Source organism: Choloepus didactylus, chromosome 18 (assembly GCF_015220235.1).
Source record: "Choloepus didactylus isolate mChoDid1 chromosome 18, mChoDid1.pri, whole genome shotgun sequence".
Classification (NCBI taxonomy): Eukaryota; Metazoa; Chordata; class Mammalia; order Pilosa; family Megalonychidae; genus Choloepus; species Choloepus didactylus.
This window is the reverse complement of record NC_051324.1, coordinates 44,681,405-44,699,898: the sequence shown is the minus strand read 5'-3', so window position 1 is coordinate 44,699,898 and position 18,494 is coordinate 44,681,405. Positions and strand designations below refer to the sequence as shown.

At 39.6% G+C, this 18,494-nt stretch overlaps 2 protein-coding genes across 15 annotated transcripts in view; one reads left to right on the top strand and one right to left on the bottom strand.

Moving 5' to 3' along the window:
- The first annotated feature begins 837 nt into the window (after positions 1-837).
- Positions 838-8,661, top strand: LOC119514127 (nucleoside diphosphate kinase B). Of its 2 annotated transcripts, none has more exons than XM_037809726.1 (5): positions 838-994; positions 1,401-1,530; positions 2,328-2,429; positions 3,363-3,475; positions 8,233-8,661. In XM_037809726.1, the coding sequence occupies exons 2-5, from the start codon at positions 1,405-1,407 to the stop codon at positions 8,258-8,260; spliced, it is 369 nt and encodes a 122-aa protein (XP_037665654.1). In that variant the 5' UTR covers positions 838-994; positions 1,401-1,404; the 3' UTR covers positions 8,261-8,661. The 2 variants fall into 2 exon arrangements, with proteins under 2 accessions (XP_037665654.1, XP_037665653.1); XM_037809725.1 differs by lacking the exon at positions 8,233-8,661 and adding an exon at positions 4,257-4,519 and having other exon boundaries at positions 839-994.
- Positions 7,187-18,494, bottom strand: part of MBTD1 (mbt domain containing 1) — a 62,058-nt gene continuing 50,750 nt past the window's right edge. For 10 of the 13 annotated variants that reach the window (XM_037809709.1, XM_037809711.1, XM_037809708.1 and 7 more), the window contains 2 exons: positions 15,387-15,578; positions 7,187-10,381 (listed from right to left, as the gene is read on the bottom strand). In XM_037809709.1, the coding sequence (XP_037665637.1) occupies positions 10,263-10,381; positions 15,387-15,578 (311 nt within the window). In that variant the 3' untranslated portion in view covers positions 7,187-10,262. Of the gene's footprint in view, positions 12,541-15,386; positions 15,579-18,494 lie in introns of all 13 variants that reach the window. The other 3 variants (XM_037809717.1, XM_037809718.1, XM_037809716.1) reach the window with 2 other exon arrangements.

Genomic DNA, 18,494 nt, shown 5'->3' with positions numbered 1-18,494 from the left:
AGGATGTCGGCACTTCTGGGAAAGCCGAAAGGAGGGACCTGCTGGCCCCCAGGGAAGCCGGGCAGATCTTTACCTGAGATGCCACACCGCAGCTTGGTCCTATGGGGTGGCTAGGGTTTTGCGAGGCAGAGGGAAGGTGAATTGTCTGCCAATAGATGGCAGGCCTGATTTCTATGAGCATCTAGTTGCCCTTGACAGAGGTAGGCGTCTGAGCCTGAACTGGAGGACTTGACCACACCATCGCGCTAGGTGGGCTGGACTGTCAACTCAGGGTGGGGATGGGGTGGCCAAGATGGGGCTGGAAAGGGAGGTGGGGAGACAGGCAAGGAGGGGGTGGGGCATACCTTGAAAAGCATGGGTGAACTCCAACCCGTGCTGAGGGAGGCTCCGTGCTGGGAGAGGTACGGTCGAGGCCGCTGGGAGGCTGTCCATTAGTCCAGAGGAGAGAGGTGGAGGGCTTGAGCGAGGGCTCGAGCAGAGGTGACGGAAAGGGAAGGCCGGATTACAGAGCGGGAAGGCTAAGGACTTTGTGGGTGGGGTGAAGGGGTGCCCGGGTGGATGGTGGAAACAGATGGTATTGACCGAGGTAAAGAAATCAAGACCAGAAGCAGAAGCAAGTTTTCGTGTGTATGTGTGTGTGTGTGTGTGAGGCATCTGGGGGTGACGGGAGGTACTGAAAATACGAGGAATTAGATTTGGGACGTGTGCAGTTTTGCTTGCGGGACATCCAGGAGGAGAACAAATCACTTCCTGCCTCCGGGCCCCTCACTTGCCTCTTTTGCAAACCAAGGGCGTAGCCCAGGACGGCCGCTGGGCGTGGACAGAGTCCCGCGGCCGCGGCCGCCACGCGGGTTGGGCACGGGGCCCTCAGAGGCGTGCCCTCCCCTCCACGCCCCGCCTCTTCTCCGCGGGCGGCTTGCGCGTCGGGTGGTCGCTCCGGGTCTCTGCTCCCCACCGCAGCGCAGGCGCCGCCCGGCACCCCGTCAACTTCCCGGTAAGGAGGCTGCAGGCGCTTTCCCCCTTGACCTCTCCAGCCCCCTCGACCGCTTGTGTCGCCTCGGGCGGACCCCAGTCTCCAGGCGCCCTCCCCTGCAGGGCCCCGCGCCGGGTCGATCCGGGACCCCCAGGCCCTGCGCTTCCCAGGGAAGCCTACCGCGTCCCCTCCACGGCCTCCCGGGCCGGGTGGGGTGGAAGCGGCCGGAAAGCCACGTGTCCCTTTGGCGGCCGGCGGAGGAGGATGGCGCGTCCCGGCGCCGGAGAAGGTGGGGGGTGGGGCGGACGCAAGCCGCACCCGGCCTGGTGGACGACCACGTGGTCTGCCCCCGGCCCGGGGTTCGGGACCCCGCGGGGCCTGTGACCGCGCGGCCCCCGGGACCCTGACCGGACCTCACGCCCCGCAGGACCATGGCCAACACCGAGCGCACCTTCATCGCGATCAAGCCGGACGGCGTGCAGCGCGGCCTGGTGGGCGAGATCATTAAGCGCTTTGAACAGAAGGGTTTCCGCCTCGTGGCCATGAAGTTCCTTCGGGTAGCGAATCCCCTCCCCCGTCCTCGGTCGCGGGTGTTTTTCCTTCCCCTCAGCGGTTCGTCCGCGCTTCCTTTCGGAGTTGGGAGTCCCCCTTTGCTAATTTCACCCCTGCGGAAATCCGTTTGCCCTGTGTCCCTCTCCCGTGCTCTTCTGCCCTGCGGGGGCGGGGCTGCCCTTTCCGAGGCCTGGCTGTTGGCCGCACAGACGCCCTTGGGAAGGTTAAGAAGAGGTAACATGACTCCTGCTCCAGGTTGACTTTTTTTCCCGTGGGTGCGTCCAAGTGTGGGGACCCGCCACCCTGCCCTTCTTCTCAGGAGGAGAGCAGGGAGTGAGGGAAGCCTGGGCCCCAAACCCCTTTGTTGGCCCACATACGCAGGGAATTGAGGCTTGGAATCCTTTTGTGCTTTAGCCTGAAAGTATGAGGTTTTATGTAGGGTGCCCGTCACTCTGCTTTTCCTCTTACAAGATTCCCTTTGGTATAGGGTAGCAACTGTATTTGGGTAGAGCTCTGGACCCTACTATAAGAGATAAGCTTTCTAAGTACTGAATTTTTAAAACAAGCTCAGCAGTGAAGAGAATGTTCTGTTACCCTCGGAAATGTTTAAAAGGGTTTTGCAAATAGGCCAGAGAAGTTTAATATAATACCCACCTTAGGAATGTGGAGTAAGATACTTAACTGGACTTTTAGAAGGCCTACCATGTTAATGAGGGGTTCTGAGGCTGGGATGGAGCTGTATTTGAATCCCACCGGTTTACTAGGGCTTATTTTCTAACTGGCACTTCCTCTCTAATGCCAGGCCTCTGAGGACCACCTGAAGCAACACTATATTGACTTGAAAGACCGCCCATTCTTCCCAGGGCTGGTGAAGTACATGAACTCAGGGCCAGTCGTGGCCATGGTGAGTGTTGGGAGGGATGAGGGGGAGCCAAGGAAAATGAGGACTAGTATGTAACTGTATTTGCTGTGTCTTTCCTGTGTAGATGTGGTCCCCAGTTACTCCAAATTCCTTATTTTACAAATGGAGCCTGCTGGGGCTTTTTGGTTAACAGAGTAACCAGGAGTTTGGGAGGGGAGAGGAAAGGGAATCAGACCTTAGAAAAAATGACATTGATGGTAATCTTTCTGGGGATGAGTCCCACTGCATCCAGAAAAGTGCTAAATTTCCTTGGTTGGTTGAAAGATATTTTAGTTGTAACGTTTCCTGGATTCAGGAACATTTTTTCCCCCTATTTTCTCATGAAAACTCCAAACATAAGCAAGTAACACAGGAACCAAAAGTTCTCTGTAGTCTAATGCTAGAAACTAAGCAGTCTTTCTTCTAGGGTGGCCTTGATGTCCAGTTGGACACGAGAGAATACAAGTAGATGGCATAATAGGGAGGCATGGATACTGTTTAGCTAATTTGAGAAAGTAGATCTACTTCTTGTTCCCTGAGTGTGATCCTTTTCTTCTCTTCCCTGGAATACACTTTTCCTTTTCACGTCAGTCTTTGCCATCTTTCTCTAATAGTCTTCCAGAAGCCCTTCCCATTGACACCATTGCAGTCTGATTATTTTTCTACTATGCTCCTTCATCATTATTTCCTCTCAGTGTTTGGGGCTGTGTAAAGATTCTTCAATTTTCTTGCTTATCTCTGTCTCAGCTAATCTAGGGAAGTCCCCAAGTCTGATAGATATTTTTGTATCCCAGCAACACACAGAATGGAGCTTGTCATATAGGCCTCTAATATCTACTGGAGCTGATAGTCATGTCACTGCTAGATAGGAGACAACATTTGTCCACAATGATACAATGGCAGATCTGCTGTAGTTCCTTTTCTCTGCTTGTCAAGGTCTGGGAGGGACTGAATGTGGTGAAGACAGGTCGAGTGATGCTTGGGGAAACCAATCCAGCGGATTCTAAGCCAGGCACCATTCGTGGGGACTTCTGCATTCAAGTTGGCAGGTGAGTCCTAGGGGGAGTTCTTAAATTTTTTTCATTTAAATGGGGGCATAAAGCAAACTTTTTCTGCATATCCCAATTTTAGAAAAATTTGGATTTTTAGGTGGTGATTATCATTGGCTAAAAGCTTTCTCAGATAGCTGCTTCCCTAGGCTACTCAAAATTTTAACTAAGACACTGCACAAGGGAGGTGCACGTAGGTCCTGAGTGGCACAGCAGAGCTCCGAGTATGGGGCAAGGAAGGGATCTAGCCTTGGCGCTGACCTTTTTGATTCTATGTCTATGAGTTTGTCACTTAATTTCTAGGTTTTCTCATCTGTACAGAAAGTATATATATAATAGATTGGCTAACTGTACAGAGTTGTGAGACACATGGAATAAGGTGTGAAAAAGCATTTAAAGAGATTGTCATTAGGAAGCACGTAAGCATGTACTCCCTGGTTGGGCTTAGTAAATTGGTGTTGTAAGCAAATCCAGCAGAATTGGCTCTTGAGGATGAGCACATCACATTTTTCAAAATTTGAGAAGGAATGTTTTGTAGCATTAGCAGTTTTGGGGATATGAGCACTGTTTGAAGGGAAAATGGGAAAGCATAATAAAATTGAACCAGAGGTGTTTTTAAATATTTAGTTTTATGGTTGCTTTTAAGAGGACATACTTTGTCCCAGAGGGTAACTGGGCTGCTGCTTTAAGCAGCAATTGGGCTGGATACCAGTCCCTTGCTTTACCTATTAAGATTTTTGTTCTTTAAAACATGGTAACTAGTAATTGGTTTCTTTCTCAGGAACATCATTCATGGCAGTGATTCAGTAAAAAGTGCTGAAAAAGAAATCAGTCTATGGTTTAAGCCTGAAGAGTTGGTTGACTACAAGTCTTGTGCTCATGACTGGGTCTATGAGTAAGAGGTGGACAAAGCAGCAGTCGCTTCCCTCTTGGCACTGCTTGATGTGTCCCTGGACACAGCTCTTCATTCCACAGACTTGGAAGCAATAGGATTGATCATTCTTTTTTAAAGCGTATTTACCAATAAAGCCTCTGGGAACTGGGTGCAGTCTCCTGTGCTTACTTGATACCAAGCTGAAAGAAGTGATTTGGTTCCCTTGCTGTAACAGCCACCAACTAGAACAAATTAATCCTGTTTATTATGGAAGAAAGATCTGATCCTATTCTCAGTGCCTTGGTATTTACTAGACTGTGAATGAAAGTAGTAGAGGGTTGAAGAGGACAAGTGTGTCACTGATTTTTTTTAACCTTAGGAAACTTAATAAGGGAATAGGGATCATAATGACTGGTTGACATAGAAATGCATACTTCATTTCTATAGGAAAGGTTTGTTGAAACTTTACAGTATGAAGTTCCCAGACCAGATCTACATCTTTGTTGATTGTGCAAATTGGGCAGGCTACTTATGAGGAAATGGAAGCCTACAGACATCTTAGTAAAATGGGGATAATAGCTACCATCCTAATGCAAGATGAAATAACATAGGGCATTTAACCTCCTGCCTGGCCCATAGCTGGTATTCCAGTGTTCCTGCAGGCCACCCCCCACCCCCTTGCTTTTTCCCTGGGATGAGACATTTATAGTGCTTGTTGACTTGGCTAGAAGTCGACAGTGGTTACAAGAATTATATTCTCTGCTTTTACGGTTAATTTTTCTGGTACAATGATAAAATGATCAGATAGCACCTAGCAATACAAATAGATAATCTGTATCGCTGTCATCTAGAGTCTGTATTTTTGAATACCTTTCTGTTAAGAAATGGTGAAAGTGAAATGTCAGTCCCAGATAAGACTCAATACTACATTTTAAATGCATAGTTACACAAAATATATGTAAGAAACACTGACAGCTTGGCTCAGGAGTCTAGTTTCAAATCAACTGACAAAAGAAATTTAACTATAAATTATTTTTCAGTCTCAAATTTAATGTACATATGCTAAAAGCTTTCACAAAAGTTAAGTAAAAACAGTTTATTAAAATGATAGATTCTTGGGCAGGGCCTGGGATACATTTGAACCTGTTCCCTGGGGGATCCTTAGGCATACTGGTTGAGGTGCTTGGATTAGCAGCAGTTAAGTATGGGCTTGTTTTGCCAGGGCTGTTTTAAGTACTTTACATACATGAATTCATTAATCTTCACAACTGTTAGGAGGTTGGCACTAGTATCCCCATTTTACAAATGAAGAAACTGAGCCATGTAAATAAGTGGAAAGTGAAGGGACCTGGTTTGTCCAAGGCGGCTGGCTTCACACTCCATGCTCCTGGCCCATAACGTTTTTCTGCCTTAATATTTAGTTTTCCAAGTGACATGAGAAAGTCAAGAGTTTGAAGGGGAAGTGAAGTCAAATTTGGAGGAAAGCCTTGAATGTTAGGGCTTAATTTGGTAGAAATGAATGAGAAGGAAAGGTAGACTATGGTGAGATAAAAACCACTGCCTCTGGAGGAAGGCTGGGTTTAGGACCTACTCCTACCTGTATCAGTTAGGTGTGTTAAGTGGGCAATGCATTTAGAACCTTTTATGTTTTCCAAAACTTTTTTTTAAACACAGGGTAAATGCCTTACTTAAAATGCAGTCCTTTTTACAGTACTGTTTGTGACCTGACAGGGTTACTCCACACACACCTTACCAACTGTAAAAAGGAGATGTTTAACTGTTCACCCAATTCTCACTAGGCTAGATAAACAACACAGTACTGGGAAAGTTACTTGTTTTGGGAAAACACTTGTTACTCTTAAAATATGCTCTGGGCATAACCCAAACCAGGAAACTAGTTTCCCAAGAGACATATAATGGTTTAAAGAAGAAGATATGTATCAAAGCTCATGGGATATTAAATGAGTGCCAAGCTGGGAATTTCAACTTACTAAGGCCCCTGTTCAAACCATTTAAGGTAGAAAGCAGGGCAGAAATTAGGTTCCACTTGTGTTCACACTGGAATGCATTATACTTAGTACTAAAGTGTGCAATTAACACCTGAAGAGACTCCATCCATCTCATTACTATTTTATATCCCCCAAATTCTCTACAGGCTGTTTTTTAGTAAAAGGTGAATTAATTTTCCAAAGAGCCAGTTATTGGTAAAGAAGGGCAGTCAGTCTTAATGTAAACAGCAAGAGCTGCCTGGGATAATTTCAAACTCTGAACTCTGAACTTGGCTGCTGAGATTAGCAGATTTTTTTTTTTAAGCCTCCTTAAAAACAAGCCTGCCAAGTAGATTAGAAGTTAGCAGTGGAAGGGGGAAGGGAGGAAGGGGGACTGTATGTTTGGTAGATATGGAGTGTTTGTACAGGGGAAAAAAAAAAAAAAAAACCAAACACAAAACACACATAAAAACAACAAAAAACAAGCATACCAATCCTGAAACATGAAGTTCCATCTAAGATGATTTAATTTCCCCAGAAATAGTCCACACTCACCTCTGCTTCTGTGGTTGCTTTTGCCTGTTTCCTTCCCACCTTTCCGGCTCTAATGCAACTTGTGCATACAGCTACCCATATTCTCTTCTTCCCTTGCCAGCTAGAAGTAAATTCTCCCTCTGCACTCAGAGCCACTCAAGTGCTTGCCTCACTTTATCAGATTACACATTACCGGAGGAAGGAGCTCATCTTTCATAGGGGCCTCTGATGGCTTATATAAGACACTCAATACTGTGAATTTAAAAAACAAAGAATACCAAACCAAAGCATATTAAAGAATTGCTCAAATACAACTCAACTTTAACATTTTATTTTGTGTAAAAAAAGGGCAAATTTAGTGAATTATTTCCATCTTGTACACAAAGTTATAATTTTAATGCTTTTCACATCCATGCTGAAAATTTGCAATTTGGTAAAAATGAAAGGAACATAAATTTCTCTGAAGGAATTCTTCACGCCATTATATACACTTCATGAGAAAGTTTCAAACACTTTCCAAGTTACCAAGAAAATAAAAGATTAAATTTGTACAGATATTGATCTATATATCAAATACATACAGAAATGATGTAAAAACCTTATGCAGTTTACTTTGACCTCTGTCCTCAAAAGATTTGCCCGGGGACAGATGCTTTTCTTTTGTATAAATGACTGTGGCTTTATTTAAAATATGAAAATCAAAGGAAAAAACCCAGTTTGATCACAGTATTTTTAAAATCCCTTCCCAATATTAAAGGATCATTACCAAATATATAGCACCATAATACAAATATTGATGGGAGAGGGTATTCACATCACGCAAAACTAATAATAATAAACACAAACAAACACTGAAAACCCGTGTTAGTATCCGTAGAATAAGAAGTTGATAACAGCTTTAGCTTTCCTCATACTCAGCAAGGAAAAGGTTAAAGAGTTTAAACTACCAAAAATCCCCAAATAAATCTAACAGGAAAAAAATAAAAACAAACCAAAGGTCAGCAGTACAGTTTGAACCGTAAGAGAGAATGGGGCTATTGAGTCGTACAACTGGAGTTATGGCTAAGACTGGAATCTCCTCTGCATTAACTTAAGTTTCTGATCAGCAGTAGGAGTTAAGAGCCTGCACAACGAAGAGGGCTTCAGATTGTGTTTAGACTGTAGGAAGACCTTACCAACCTTTAACTGTTGGTCATGGGATCAAGACAAGAAAAACTCATGAATGGGCAGGAAATTCTAAAATACTCAGAGCCTGGTTTTGCTGTAGGACTGGAAGCCTATAAAACCTAGCTACAAATAAGCATTTCACAGAACTAATCACCAGGACTGACTGGCTCCAAATCATCTCTCTCCTGATTTAGGTACTCAAGTTTCCCACAGAGCCCGTAAAGCCAAGATGTTGGTAGTGTGCGCCATGCGACTGGCTTCTTGTGCCCAGATCATGCAGAGTCCTGGGTTTAATTCATCGAGCCTGAGAATGAAGATTGCTGTAACTCCTGCTTTGGAAGTCTTCTAGGCTTTAAAGTTTATGGGAAGATTCTTGAAAGTTAAAGATTTGGGAAGTGTGAGGATGTCACATTTACAGTAAGCCCCTCTCAGCAATGGTGTTTAAGATAAATATCCAGTAATTTAACAGCTGAATTCACATATATTTGACACATGAGAACCAACTTGCGTTGATGATCTGCATTTATGTCCCCAAAGAGTCAGTATTAAGAAATGTTGACATGCGATTCCATACATTCTTACACTATATTAAAGTAATAAATTTTCCTTCCAGTAACAACTACAAAACCTTATGTTATTATTAACCCTTCTTGCATAGAATGAGGTAAACCTGTGCGAATTACCAATGCTATTATACCCAAAAGTAGAGCAATACTTTAGAAAATAAACTGCTGGTTTTTAATGTTCTATGCATTTTAAAATTCAAACAAAAATCTTGCCTAAAATGATCTCCTGGAGCTTTCCATTAATGATTTTTAAAGCATTCCATAGGCTGAAGGACTGTAGAGGTTAATCATTTTGATTAATTTCTAATTAGCCCTACCTATATCCCAGAGGAGATGGTCAATATTACCACTCTGAAGAGGCCAGGCTAAGACCCAGAAGCACTTCTAGAACAGATGCAATTAATTCCTGAGAGTTTAGTTTATGAACCTCACTGGTAAACGCTAGAACTCTCTTACTCAGTCACAACTCAGTAGAAAGTTAGAAAATGCAGAGAGCAAACCTTTCACCAATTTACCGTTGAATCTATTTTTTTTAAGGAAATCATGAATTTTAAGATAGGGAATGTTTAAAATGGTCCAAATCAGTTATTATAGTTAAAATTAATTTTGAATACAATTAAAGACAATTCCTACTATATATATGGAATTTTAAGAAAATTAAATTCTCTTTCAAATCCAGGATAAAGTAGAGATGGAATGATTTTGAAATCTAAACTTACTTTGAGTTTAAACATCTTTTAATTTGATTTGCCTGGTAATGCAGAACACATCTGTTTTTGGTATGGTTAAACCAAGTGTTATCTCACAGACTGAGGGAAATGGTGGAGAACTAATCATAATCCCTTTTGGGGGGGTATTTTTTTTAGCAAGAAAACTAAAATAAACTTAGACAAGATTGCATTTCCCAACCCCTCAACATGTAGACTGAGATCCTGTCTACCATGTCAACCATTCCAGTTTAACACTTTAGTGTTAAGAATAATTGTAATCATTTTTTTAATTAAAAGAGAATATAAAAGTATCCAGAGTTCTTCCAGTTTCATATAGAACTCCAAATAAATTTTCACAAAATGAAAAACATTTCTGTACAAACATTTAAAATGGGCTGCAATAAAATGCTAACAAGCAGAATTAATTAACCCTTCCATGATCTATGTGGTGATGAACCCTCCATGAGGGGGGTTCAGTTGCATATTTCTGCAGCAAAGGAAGCTGGAGATGTGACTGGCCTAACTTCTAAAATCCCAAAATCTCCCAACAGGTACCAAAAAGGTTCATTTGTAATGACAGTTCATTTGCATTTACAACTATATCCTTCTTAAATCATTTCCTTCAATCCTGCTACCTAAACTTTAATCTTACCAAAAGTTAGAATTTCAGTTCTTGTTAACAATGCACATAAATCCAAACTTGGAAAATATTACAAAATTCTTTCAAAAGCTTCAAATACAACACAAAAATTGTCCATCTTTATAAATTGAAAAATTTCCCCTGCCCCGGACTAAAATAGTTTCCCCACCCACCTGAAAAACCTGGAACTGAAATTTTCTATATTTAGCAAAATGTCCCAGTAGGATAACCTCACTGTATAGCTGGATTGATTATAAATCAGTCCTGTGTAAAATTCTCTCCCTCCCACCCCTGGTTTCTGAGCCACCTCATGGCTCTTGCTTGATGTAGAAGTTGGCAGAGCCATTGCTTTCCTGATCAGATGCTCCTTGGAGAAAATTATAATCCTCTCCATCTAGCAACTCCTCCTTCAGCTGCAATGTAGTCACTATGAAAGAGAGAAATATACAGGGTGTCATTCTGGAACACTCAGAATGCCTTTTATTTTCATGTTTATATTCACCAGATTTACTGCTTAATAAGACTTCATTTCTTCAATCTTAGAAGTAGACCTCTGCAGTATGAGCATCCAACTGATTTAGTTTTTAAAGTATATCAGCAGCTAATGCTCTAAAAAGGAACAATACTGCATAGTATTCACTAAGCATCTTCAATGGAATGTTCAAGGTGAGAGTCTGACTACAATGATTAAAATTTTTCTTATGACTGATTATGTTTATGTCAATGTCTATGATGAAGAGTGATATATATATATTGCATGGTTCTGAAGTATAATATTTAATAAGTAATGAAAATACACATAACTTTAATCTTATTGTCCCCAAGGAGTGCCTTCATTAAAAAGACTCCCAACAGAAAAAAAAGATAGGATATAAATCTGAGTACACACATTCTAAAACTAAGATCATTGAAAACTTGAGTGATCATTTTAGTTAAGAAAAATTGATAACATCAGGAATGTGAAAATCATTGGTGCGAAACTGCTAACATTACTAGTGGGGCCATTAACAGTCTAGGATCTTATCCTGACTTTGCCTTTTTAATTAAAACAAACCAAACAGTACAGGCAGTCCTCAATTTATCAATTGGTCAGGTTCCAACAGATCTTGTATTTATTTATGTGGAAAACTGTCTTCAGTTTCCAATATTTTAAGTGGGGTTTAGGTTTCTGGGTAGCTGGAGAAGTCTATTCAATCTACAATATAGCTATAATGCTAGTCAGAATTCTTAGTGAGAGGAGAGCTCTCTCTGATGCATGGGCAGGGATAAAGAAAAAGAGGAATTTCATGCACCTTTTGCTGGGATCAGCGTTGGCCTGAAGCAAGTTTAACTTGGAAATTTTTCTATCTCCTCTTTACTTGTACTGCCCCTCAACGCAACTACCGAGTAATTCTGGATTGTCCTAAATCCTTTCCCTGAAACCTACTCTGCCTCCCACAGAACTCCTCCCCTCAAAAAGGGACTACTCTACTTTTTTCTTCTAATGAAAATGTTCATTTCTTCTTTCCTACAGCTATCTCAGCTGTTAAGAACTAGACTTAATAACTACCAATCTCTCAGTGATGTTCAGGTTTCTTAAGTTACTTTTTAACCAAAATTGAATTGATAAAATTTCAAATAATTTAAAAAACAAATGAGCTCATCTTGTTCATGGACACACTGCAATCTAGTCCTACGGTAAAACAATGCTACCTTTCTTCTTTAACTTCTTCAGCACACACAGATCTGCTAAATTACAGGCCACAAACTGCTTTTTTTCCCTCTGTCTGTCTGTGCCCCCCGGTTCTTTTTAAATATGCCTGAACACTTTGAATCAAGATATCTCATATAACCATCAGAAGAGTAGGGAGGCTTGACACCACAAGACTGGCATTCTTGAATGATTATGAAGAGTGGGAGCTGATTGGCCACTGTGTCTTTTACTTGGGAGTCTGGGATCTCTTGATTACCATAGTGGTCACTGCACATATGAAGTGTGACTCACACTCAATGTTGGCCACTCACTGAGGTATGCCCTGCAGGAATCTGGCTCTAACTGGAAGCTAAAGTTTTTTTTTTTTTTTTTTTTTTCCTATTATGGATCCTTTAATTTTACCTGGGGTGAGAGAATGCATACATAAGGAATGTAAATTGGGAACTGCTCATACTGGAACAAAACAATTTATGATTAGAACTAGGACTCAAGACTATTTAGATGAAAAAGTATTTAGATAAGTAGTAAGCCAAGTAAGTTTTCATGAAGCAATAATTCAACAGTGTCACCATGTTGAATATTAAAATGGCTACACTTCTGAAGTCAAATAGTGTAGTCACAGAAAAATACTTCATGTCTTTATTTCATCTATAAAAGATTAATTTCAGAAATAATGGTCCTTGACATCTTATTTACTAATTTAAAGACTAATCTCTTGGGTGATGTCAATTTATTTTATTTTGGTACTTGTTTTGGAATTGGTGGTGAACAGTTTAATAGCCTCAAAACAGAAAAGTGAATATATGATGCCAATGATGATGATGATGATGATGATGATGATGATGATGATGACGATAACAACAACAGCAGCAAAACAAACCCCAATCGGATTGCTGAAAGGTAAAGCAAACAAGGGTGTACAAGTTCTTCCTTTTTAAAAAAAGTTACTTATAGGGAATGGGGAGTTAATGCTTAAATTGTACAGAATTTCTACTGGGGTTGATGGAAAAGTTTTGATAATGGATGGTGGTGACGGTAACACAATGTTGTGAACAGACATAACAACAATGAATTATATATATTTGAATGTGGCTAAAAGGGGATATTTTAGGTTGTATATATGCTGTGAGAATAAAACTGAAAAAAAAAAAATAACCACACACATACACAAAACCGGATTGTAACATACAAACAATAAACTCTACTATAAACGATGGATTATAGTTAATAGTACAATTATAAAAATGTTCTTTCATGAATTGCAACCAATGTAACACACCAATGCAAGGTGTTAATAATAGGGTGGTATATGAGAACTCTGTATTTTATGCATGATTTTTCTGTGAACATACAACTTCTCTTAAAAAGTTACTACGAAGTACTTTTATGGGGAACAATAAAGTATATGATAGTTATTCTTCAAATATAATCAACATGCATTAAGTGTAGAGGACATTTTAACAATGCCATGAAAATAAAAACAAGGAAAATAAAACATAACCCAAGTTTTATTAAAGGTGCAGTACCCACAATAAAAGGTTAATTAAAAGGATATCATTATATGATGATCAGATGGCAAAATGAATGAGAAAAGTATTGCCGTGCTGCAAAATCAGAACATATTCCATTCAAACCGATGTCTTTTTAAAATGTGAGAGGTAAGCTGAAATTCTAAAGCATATCCTAAAGCTAAGTTGCATTTATTGCTAACAACAAATTTCTGGATTATGCTACTACTCATACTGAAATATGGAGGTGATGTGCTTAAAAAATGGTCAGTCAAGGTAAAGGTGAAGCAGTAACTCAGAGGTGGAATGTTTTAATGCAATGTTTTTTAGGTTTCACGAAACCTAAAAAAAGCCTGTCTGGTACCTTCATACCAATCAACTCTCCTTTATAGACCGTATTATCAATGAATGATGGATGAGATAAAACAGATTCTATGGCTGAATGTCACTTTCTATACAAGCATTTTCTTAGCTCCCTTTTAAAAAGGGAGTCACTTTGTTGATACTAATCACTAACATTTCAGGAGATAAATCAACCAAAATCACATTTTCCCAGCTACATAGCCCAAAAATAATAAACTCTCTCAACAGCTAATCAAACTGTACTTTACAGATAATTAAAGTAGCAATGTTTTCCCTACATAGTTTCCCAAGACTGAGATAACATCAAGCCCCACAAGATGTGCCCACAGCTCTGATAACTCTACAGATACTGGAGGAAGAAGGAAGTCACTTAGGAGGCTATGTGATTTTCATTCAGTGCAGTTACTCTAAGTTCTTAGGTTATGCCAATCCCAGAAGTCAAGTTTTGTTTTCAACAAATCAGTAACCTCTCACAAAATTTGACACACACCACCAAAAGCAATCTAATGTTTAAAGAAAATACATCCAATATGCAATAAAAATTCAAATATATTCAGAGCTCACAATACCCACAATTACTTAGGTAAAATGAAGACTATTTCATAAATCAAGTACAAAAAGAAAGTTAAAACAAACAAAAAAAGAAACTGGAATGCTCTTTAGAGACTCTGGTTCTCCATTAAAGAGCAAATAATCTTGGATTTGCAGTTCTAAGCTGTTCATCATACAGAACAGGTATTGTAATTTCCTCCAGACAGAAGGATATCAAAGTGGTCTTTGAGATATGGACCAGAAAGGATCGAGATGACCTAATACACTATTTGGGAGGCAAAAGCTCAAGAACTCATCCTAAAATGGCAAAAAAGGCTAATGATAACTTCAGGTACAAAAATATTAGCAAACAGAGGAATGAGAAGAAAATAGAACTAGCAGCTGAACCCCACCTAGGTTTTCAACATACAAAGACATTTATTTTAAAGAATGCTGATTAACTGTAACACTTTAGTTTAAAAGCAATAGTTGGGATATGGTAGAGTATGTGCTAAGGCAGATACAACTTTGGCTTTGAAGCTTTCTGATCTGTACTTAAGTCTAAATTTCATCGTACTCAAGTGGCACCTTTCTGATAATCCTAAGATCATACCACATTTATCCTTAGAAATCACAAGGAGTTAAAGCTTTTACAGTCATCCTTATATCTACTAACTTGGTCTAACCAATGAAATTCACATTAAATGTAATTTATCTAATTAATCACTGAACATACATAAACATGAAATTAAGGAAACACATTTCACACAAATTCAACACCAAAATTATATAGCTATCGTATTTCTAGATCTATTTTATTCAGTGAAGATCTTGGTAAACATTAATGCCAGAACCAAAATTACACTGCAACTCAAAACACATCCTTTCCAATGAATGGGAAGCTACAGAATGCTATAAATCTTTGTCAAACAAAGCCTTATCTTTGGATTTGATTAACCAGACCGATCCCTATTAACACACTTCCACCCCAGGTAGAGTCACACAGAATTCTGTGACGCAAAATATTTAATCATTTTAATGAAACCATGAAATATTTCTTCAATATTGTCTCACAATTCCATAAACTGAAAATGTAACCCTACCCTAATTCAAAGCTCAAAAATGGTTTCTAACAAAAAAAAATTCCTTCTCTGATGATTCATTTAGTGAAGTGACTACCAAGGACTTGTGAAAATGAATTTTTTAGTTGAAATAAAAATAAAAATAAAAATTTAATGAGTCAGCACCTGTCATGCTAAGACCATGCTTTGTCTCCCACCACCCTACCCAGTACTTTTACCCTCTGCAGTACCTGAGGTGCTGATGTGACTAATTACCTGTTTTGAGGCTGGGACTGAACTCTTGGCTAGTGCTGGGAGGTGGGAAGGCCTCTGGGGCTGTCTGTGCTGGAAGGGTTCGATATGGAGGAGGAGTCAACTCTTCGTCACCAGAGAAGCTCCTCCGCACCCCACCTGTCATGGGCAGGCTCGACAAACTGACAGGCTTCTTCCCAATTGGCATCTTCCTCTCTAAATATCAAGTCAGACTAAAGTAAGCTTTCACTTACATGCGTGGTAAGAAAAGTGCATTATATAACTAGGAAAGATTGTACTGCATAGGACATTCTGAAAAGAGAACCGGCTATGCAAGGTTTGTATTTCTGAAAACAAGGGAGAGTGTGTGTGTGTGCATGCGTGTGCGCAGGGAGTGGGGATTGGGGAGATTTTCATTCTCTGAGTCTGGTAATCCTGGTCTTGACACTCAAATCAATTTAAAACAAAACAAAGCAAAATAAACTACAGAGCAATTAGTCTGAAGAACAACTGGTTAGTTTCCTTCAAGAAAACTTGCAGACTCAGCTTGAAGGGGTGAAGAACCAAATGGAAGGGAGATAGTCTCAGAACCCCACTTTTAGGGTAGCATCTTACTGCCCATAAAAGCCCTAACACTAGCCTTCAGGGAGAAAGCAAGGCTCAACAGTTCTAATGTATTCTTTGAATGGCAGGGTTTTATCACTATGAAACATGCTCCCCTAACTTCTGATTTACAACCCACTCTTTTAGAAAACAATTTCAAGAATTCTTATTCTGAAAAGCACCTCTAACATTTAAAGCTTTCTGCCTGTAATTTCCTAAGCAATGTAATTTTTTTTTTAAACAAAGTCAGCATCCCTTTGGTTATACTTTGATAAGGAAAAATAAGCCTCCAAAGGCTTATATAATGCTTTCACCAACAACAAAAATAGTCTGAACTTCGCCACAGTCATATCCAAATATTGAACAACCAAGTATTGTGCATGCATCAGGTTGAAAGCTGAAGGACACTTACTTATCTTTGTGACTATAAATTGTCTGTTTTTTTCCAGAATGTACAATTATCTAGGCCAGACCAATTAAAATTTTGATTCACATAATCAGGACTAAAAGATAAATCTAAGTCAGACAGCATTCTTATGTCAAATGAACTGGAAACAAAGCTACTAGTGAACACACACATTTGATGCTAACTGCCAAACCAAAATCATGCACAGAAATCACTTTGACTTCTTCTGAAGTACTACCCACTTCAGAGGTAAAAACACAAGGAGAATCTTTAACCTTTAACTACTTATGGTAGCTGTTGAAAATGGTACAGAAAAGTATGTAAAATTGGTGATTTTCCTGCTCTAAAATTACTATGACTTGAGAAAAGGAGGCTTTTGAGATTGGACAGATCATGTGCAGACCACAATCTATATGATCTTCTTGGCAGAGCATTACTCTTATTTTCAAAAGCACTGCTTAATAGCCATCACTTTTTATCCCGAACACAGCTCATTATGAAACAAGCTAGAACAATGAAAACAACTGGCAGTCCATTTCTGTAAAAAATAAGCACTAACCAAGGACATGCTGATGGATGATTTCAAATACAAAAAGACTGAAGGACTATAAGATGAAACAACAAGCCAGAAATAATCTGAAGGCAAACTTAAAATGTTTTGTGGCCCATCAGCTATTGAAATAAATCTGCCTGCACTGGATGACTTAGGTTTCTGGATCCCAAATTCTTTCTTACTCAGGTAACTAAAATGCTTTGGGAAAAATTTCTAATATATACTGTTTGCTAAATAATACAAAAAAATAAAAGGAGGAGATAGCACCTTACAATGAAGACTACTGCTGTTTCTTAATATGCATGGCAATTCCTTATCCTCAATTCCAAACTTCAGCAAGTTATTTTTCTAACTGTTGGCAACAAAACCTGACCTCATTTGATAAGACTACATATAATCTTTATTTGACTCATTTTAAATGTAAATATTTATATATATTTTACTTCAAAAAACATCCCAGTGCCTGCAAAGGGTGTTCCATAGTATATGCCATCGACAATGTATTTTTTTTTTTTTTTTAACATTTTTGTACTGCTTTTCTAAAATCTGAAAAATTCTGAATTCCAAAACACATGTGGCCCTAAGGATTTGAAAAAAGGGACTGTATGGGTCTGTAGTTCTTTTCCTTTCCATGTCCAAAGGATAATTTAAAGGTATTAGAGAAAATGCCATAATATTAAGATCTAGTAAAATGTCTCAGAAAACAGGAACATGTTATAACTACAGCCAAATTCATTTTCCAGCTAATCCAGAAACTTAGTAATGGTAAGTATTTCTAAAACGTGGGGTAATGATATTACCATGTCATTAATTACAAATTGCTTCCAATGTCCCTAGCCCATTAATTGAAAATCACTAAACCTATAAGCCAGAGGAAAACCCTCCAACAGTTACTCTGAGGGAGGCACATGAGTTTATACATAATGCTCAAATTAGTTCTAAAGAGTTTATATCACATAGCCACTGAGTAATATAAAATGTTCTTAATCTGACGTCTTGGAAAGAAAATTTTGAAATATCAAAGATTTGTCCAACACAAAGTGAAAAGACAGGCCGAAGCAGCCTGAGTTATTCAACCTTACAGAAACCTAGAGATTACAAAACTGCTATAGTAGTCCACAGCAACAGACATGCAATGGGACATAAAAGTTCCTATTTGAATTCTTCCTAAACATTTCCAGATAAGTGGGGAAAATGCTTTGAAGCTGCCTGGTTTGGTAATGCTCTTTATAATGTTCTTTCAGGTGAATGTCAGACCTGGCAAGCAGCTGGGGGGAAAAATAATTACAGGACCATGGGAAGCTTATGCTTCTCATATAAAAGGGCAAGAGAGTGGGTTATCACTGTCATGAGGCTCACTTGTGTTTCATGCTCAGGAGGAAACGTGTTTTTTAGAACCATCACTGCAGTGGCTTACGGAAGTTTTTAAGTTCCCCACTTAAAAAATCATAAACAAACAAATGACTACAACCAGATAGGTGAGAAGAGGGTATAATTGATTCTTCATGGTGCTCTAGTCTCCTGATTGTTAATGGGACAGATTAGTAATTACTTGAAAAAACAGTAAGTG

What these genes read in the sequence shown, in the direction of transcription:
- LOC119514127 (XM_037809725.1), top strand. Translation starts at nt 1,405, where the DNA reads ATGGCCAACACCGAGCGCACCTTCATCGCGATCAAGCCGGACGGCGTG. An exon ending in TGGCCATGAAGTTCCTTCGG is followed by an intron (nt 1,531 to 2,327) that starts GTAGCGAATCCC and finishes CTCTAATGCCAG; the next exon opens with GCCTCTGAGGACCACCTGAA. An exon ending in CAGGGCCAGTCGTGGCCATG is followed by an intron (nt 2,430 to 3,362) that starts GTGAGTGTTGGG and finishes CTGCTTGTCAAG; the next exon opens with GTCTGGGAGGGACTGAATGT.